The 6,179-nt window shown below is 47.2% G+C and overlaps 1 protein-coding gene across 1 annotated transcript; it reads left to right on the top strand.

Annotated features, from left to right (window-relative positions):
• Positions 1-3,225: 3,225 nt before the first annotated feature.
• On the top strand, positions 3,226-5,869 carry LOC104264553 (toll-like receptor 2). The gene has a single exon (XM_009821678.2). It carries the CDS (start codon positions 3,226-3,228, stop codon positions 5,848-5,850), a length of 2,625 nt encoding a protein of 874 aa, XP_009819980.2. The 3' UTR covers positions 5,851-5,869.
• Positions 5,870-6,179: the final 310 nt, after the last annotated feature.

Genomic DNA, 6,179 nt, shown 5'->3' with positions numbered 1-6,179 from the left:
TAAGAGTCATGTCTTTATTGCTACGTCTTTATTTGCATTTTTACTCAAAGACACTGCTCAAATATTGCAGCCGTTAGACTTCAGACAATAGGGATTCATTCTAGAGCTCATTTTTAATTGTCATTTAAACTCACAAATTATTAATTAGCTGCAAGACTGGGTCAAAAAGTAGAGAGAATATTTATGTACGACATCTGCACAGCTGACAGACACGGCTGAGAGGAGGCAGTGGCTCAATGTGCAGGTGAGACAGTCCCTGGGAAGTTTCACTCAGCTGAAGGGGTGAAATAAGACGATCAGTCTTGGAAAGATTTTCTCATGTGGTAAAGAAATGCGGGGTATTACTCCCTCTCCCTGCGCGGAGGCAGACAAGTGCATTTCCCGGTCATAAATATCTTACTTGTCTAGCTCTAGAGACGTGACCTACAGTTTTCGTCCAGCACCCAGATCTAAGCCCACCTTAATACGAGAGGCTCCTTTGAGGTCTGGTTTCCTGAAGGCTGGCGCTCACCCTCGCTGGATTTGAGCAGGTCTTGCACAGGTTCAGCTCTCCTCCCTTAAATTTTACTTCCAGCACAGTAAAACATCCCCTGCAGAGAGACAGTGAACAAGTGGAAGATGACCTATTTCAGGAATGAAATCCCTTTACTGAGTCCTTGCAGGGACCCTGCCTTGGTCCTGCTCTCAGCCGCGTTGTGAGTACTTTCCCTACTCACTCACACAGAGCTTTCTCGTGTGCTGCTCTTCCTCCACAATCCCCACAATAAGAGGTTGCCTTCAAAAAAAAAAAGGAGAATAAATGAATGCACAGAACGCGTGCTGGATGAAACAGATGTTAGGATAATGCCAGCACAGCGTGTTGGTGGAATAACCACTCTTTACCAAAAGATTTTTTTTTTCACTTTGTCACTTCCAACTGTGGTTTACTCTCACGGCCGGCTGAAGAGAGGTGGTTTGACGGGCCCTGTGCTAGAATACAGCTGCTCCACCTTCCCAAAGAGGGAACTGCAGGCTGAGTTTCCAGAGCAGCAGAGCTGTATTTAGATGAAGGAAGGAAGACGCGTCGGGGAGAAATGGCTGTTGACAGGGGGTCACCCCAAGTTGAAAGCAGGAGCAAGAATCTCTCCTGACATGTCCAAAATGCTCTTGATTTCCTGTCTCTTCTACTAAAGCAAGTTAGGATCTGTCTGAAGAATGGATGACTTCAGGGCAATTCCCAGAACCTGCTGGGGCAGGAAAGTGCCCAGTCAGACTAGAAATAGAGCACAAACAACCTTGGGGTTTTCCAGCCCCCCAGGACTGGACAGGGGAGCCTCTGGGCTGCCGCAAGAGTTTCCAGTCACTGGCAGTTACAAAAGAGTGGAAAAAAAAAAAGAGTCAAGAGCAGAAAAAGTAGAGCAGATGACAGAGCCCTACACCTTGTGCAATCTGTTGACTCCCCTTCTGTTGGCATCACGATTCAAACAAGCTGCAAACGAAGAGCTCATCTTTCACGGGAGCACTACAAACACTAAGAAAATCCCGTTACTTTTTTATCCCTAGTTGAAGTGCGCAAAAGGTACGATTGCTGACTTTGCAGGAGCACTTCTTGCACATAAGACCTTGCGTTCATGCATAAGAGAGCCCAGTACAAAAACCTCCCCGTCTTAGGAAGCACACCCCACAACACATCACATTATGGGAGTAAATCAGTTTTATAACCCTGTGGTCACGCGTGGTGCTTCCAGCCCTTCCCCATGACGCTCAGGAAGGAGCGAAGCCAGCGGATCCCTGGGGACCACACCACTCACACCGCCTAGGCGTTACAACAAGCAACTTCCACCTTCGATTTTCCCCTCGGCACCAGGCTGAGCAGCCGCTGGTACCGGCACGATGGGGAAAACTTTACGGATTTCGCCGGGGAGAAGCATCTCTGGCGCAAGCCCCCTCTGCCAGCCTCGCAAAGGCGAGCGGGGCTGCAGAAGCTGCTCCTCCCGGCGGTTCCCGGGGGCGTCCCGCCCCGCCCCGCCCTTCTCCCCACGCTACAAAAGGCGGTGGCGGCAGCGGCAGGTCCCGGCGGAGGAACGGCGCCGAGGAGAGCAGGTGAAGGTGAGGTAAGAGGGACGGGGAGGGTCGCTGAAGTACGAGCGAGCTGTTGGCTGTCTTCCAGCCTTCAGCCTGCCATGCTTTTCACGCCCCAGGCGCTCGCTTACCCCTGCGGTGCAGCGGCTGCAGGTTGTCCCCGCTTGATGCGACGAGCGAGGGATGCAGGGTGGTCCGGCGGTGGGGTCCTGCTGGCAGTGGGGGGTCCGGGGACAGAGCTGGGAAGGTCCTTGGGGTCCCTTCTCTTCAGTTAAACGTGATGGTCCAAGTCTGGTGGGCAGCAAAGGGCACTATGGTAACACCAGGTTGCTCACCTGAAGGTCTGCACCGGCGTTTTTAGGTAATAAATACAGGACGTGGACCAGAGGTGTCAGGAAACCAGTGACAGACAGAGCCAGGGCAGGAGAGGAGCTGGCAAGTGATGCCACCAGGCAATGGGAAGTCTCCAAAGATGAACGATGCACGGGCAGTGACCTCTCCTGGTGTGGGCTGCCTCGTACGAGCCTCTGAAACTGCGCTTCAAAGCAAACTTACTCTTTCCCTTACTCTGACACGTAAGGCTGAATAAGTGGTCACCGGTAAATTCTTGGCAGAGAGCAAACCACCAAGGGGACGGGATCACAAGAAGATATGTGGTCACACAGTTACATGGAGCTCCCTGCCACGTTATTCTTGAACACGCTATTTAAGTGGCCAAAGAGGTTTCAGACGAGTCAGACTCACCCGGTTGTTGCGTTCCAGGACGAGAGATGTAAAACCCGAGTCCCAAGCAGCGGTTACGAAAATGCATTTCAGATTATGCAACGGAAAGATGCTCTTGCAAAGGCTGCTCGCTACCTGCTGGGGGGGGTGGGGTGAGGTGGGATAAAAGAAGGAAAAAAAAAATAATTCAGACTTTATCTCCAATGATCTGAAATGAATAGCGCTCTCCTTCAAATTGTTCTTCTCCACCATCTTTTAGCATCGCCTCTGGAAAATAATAACAAAGCAAAATGTATTTTTTATGTAGATAAAAAGGGATTCACAGGTACAACTAATGAAACAACTTCTGTGCTTGCAAGTAAACTAGGATATTATTTTTTAAGGGTACTCATTAACGTAGAGCCTATTATAATGATGGATTTTACATTTCTTTTCTCCAGGATGATGATCCTTATTGGAAGCCTTCATTTCTACTTCATTTCTTCCTTACTCAGTAGAGCAAATGGATTCCTAACCCTGAGAACACCTACGGCCCATGTCTTCCCGTTTTATAACTACTCCTATTTAAACCTCTCTTCTCTAGCAGAAGCACAAGCTCCAAAAACGGCAAGAGCTCTCAATTTCTCACATAACGTAATTGAAAAAATAACCAAGAAAGACTTGGAAGGTTTCGATGCGCTGGAAGTTTTAGACCTTTCCTACAATCGGATTAAGGACATTGAACCTGGTGCGTTTGAGAGGCTGCTCAGCCTTGTTTCTGTGAATTTATCGTTTAATGATAAGACACTTCTTGTACCAGGTTTTCCACCCCACCTGAAGCTCTTACCCACTAGCGAAGCCTCAGGGTCTTTGCAGCTTTCTAAGTATTTTGACAAATCACCAGAGGCTGCTCCGGAGCCTTCCGCATCCGCCGAGGAGCTGCCACACCCGGGAGGTCCCTCTGCCCTGCAAAATGTTAATTTGCAGCTGAGACAAAGTACAGAGAATCTTCTTCGAAGAGCAGAGAAAAACATAATGGTGTCTCCAACAGCCACATTAAAGTCAGATTTCTGCAGAGCACCAATAAATGGGACACTCGATCTGTCAAACAGCAAACTCTCCGAGGAAGAGCTGATGTTAAAACTGGATCCGGATCTGTGCCAAGCTCAGCTGGACAGTATTTTGGAGCTTGACATTAGTCACAGCGACCTGGAAATGGATCTTCTGTCACTGTTTGTCCTGTTTTTGCCAATGAAAAACCTGCAGTCCATTGATGCCAGTTACAACAAATTAACAATTAACATTCTAGACGTTGAGGGGTTCTGTAACTTCTCATTCAGCAAGCTTTTGTTTTTAAATATTAGCAACAATCCCATAAACAGCTTGGATACGCTGTGTCTCCCTTCAACCATCAAGGTAATTGATTTGTCCTTCACAAACATAAGTCAAATACCCCACAACTTTGCTAAAAAAATGTTTAACTTAGAAAACATGTATGTTCAAGGAAATCACTTCATATACACTGTACGTCCCGAAGTCACTAATGCTGTTCCAAAATTTCCCCCTGGAACTGTACATATTAATGCCATTTCATTTGTCAGAAACCAGGCTGGTACACCCATCGAAAGCCTTCCGAAGAAAGTGAAACACCTGAAAATGTCCAACTGCTCCATCGTAGAACTGCCAGAGTGGTTTGCTGGCACAATGGAAGAATTACTATTTTTGGACCTCAGCAGCAACCGGATTTCTGTGCTTCCTGACTTACCTACCTCCCTGCAGCATCTCGACTTAAGCAACAGCGATATTAAAATAGTACCCCCTAGTTTTAAATCTGTCTCCAATTTAACAGTATTTAATATTCAAAACAATAAAATTACAGATATGCATCCCGAGTATTTCCCATTGATTTTAACAAAATGTGATATTAGTAAAAACAAGTTGAACATGTTGTCATTAACTGACGCCCTGGAGAAACTCGAATACCTTAATGTTTCTGGAAACCTAATCACCAGGCTGGAACCCGGCAGCCGCCTTTCTGCGCTCGCTAATCTGGACAGTAGTCACAACCTAATTTCAGAACTCCCTGATGACTTGGGGAAATCTCTTCCAATGCTGAAATATTTTAATTTATCAGGGAATAAGATCTCCTTTCTACAGCGTGGCTCTCTCCCAGCTTCTCTGATTGAGTTAGACATCAGCGACAACGCCATTACTACCATCGTGGAGGACACTTTTGGCCAGTTAACGAGTTTGAGCGTTTTGACTGTTCAAGGTAAACATTTTTTTTGTAACTGTGACTTGTACTGGTTTGTGAATGTCTATATCCACCACCCCCATTTGCAGATAAATGGCAAAGGAAACCTCAGGTGCAGCTTTCCACCAGACAGAAGGGGCTCGCTGGTGGAGAGCAGCAACCTCACGCTCCTGCACTGCTCCCTGGGCATCCAGATGGCTATTACAGCTTGCGTCGCCATCCTGGTTGTTTTGGTGCTCACAGGCTTATGCTGGCGGTTCGATGGGCTGTGGTACGTGCGAATGGGTTGGTACTGGTGCATGGCGAAGCGGAAGCAGTACGAGAAGAGGCCAGAAAACAAGCCCTTTGATGCCTTCGTTTCATACAGTGAGCAAGACGCAAACTGGACGAAAGAGAATCTACTGGAAAAACTGGAAACTGACGGATTCAGGATATGTTACCACGAGAGGGATTTCAAACCCGGGCATCCTGTGCTTGGTAACATTTTCTACTGCATAGAGAACAGCCATAAAGTCCTTTTTGTTCTCTCTCCCAGTTTTGTGAACAGCTGCTGGTGTCAGTATGAGCTGTATTTTGCTGAACACCGGGTCCTGAATGAAAATCAGGATTCCCTCATCATGATTGTGCTGGAAGACCTCCCGCCCAACAGCGTGCCGCAGAAGTTCAGCAAACTCAGGAAACTCCTGAAAAGAAAAACCTACTTAAAGTGGAGCCCTGAGGAACACAAACAGAAGATGTTCTGGCATCAGCTAGCAGCTGTCTTAAAAACAACCAACGAACCGCTTGTGAGAGCAGAAAAAGGATCTGCTGAGGATATGTACGAGATGGAATGAGATACAAGAATGCGGAAAGATTGTGCCTGGAAAGTCTGCGGTCAAATAAAAGCGTTTCTGTGTTTACCTTCTACAAAGGCTGCTGTGTTGCAATGGGGGTTTGTCTTGGATCAGTCCCAGGAGAGGTTACTAACGGGTTTGTAGCGTGTGTTATTCCATCTGATAAAAGAATCCGTTATCCGAAGTGCTGAGATCCGAGCACTGATAAACAGCCTTTTCTTCCTGTGTGCTTGATTTTCTTCAGCTATTTCCAGCATTTCTTAAAATGCTGTGGATGTCACCTGAAAGGAAGAACAGCTTGAGTCACACTGCATGTCCCAACTGTCTGT

This window comes from Gavia stellata, chromosome 23 (assembly GCF_030936135.1).
Source record: "Gavia stellata isolate bGavSte3 chromosome 23, bGavSte3.hap2, whole genome shotgun sequence".
Classification (NCBI taxonomy): Eukaryota; Metazoa; Chordata; class Aves; order Gaviiformes; family Gaviidae; genus Gavia; species Gavia stellata.
This window is presented reverse-complemented; position numbering and strand designations above follow the sequence as displayed.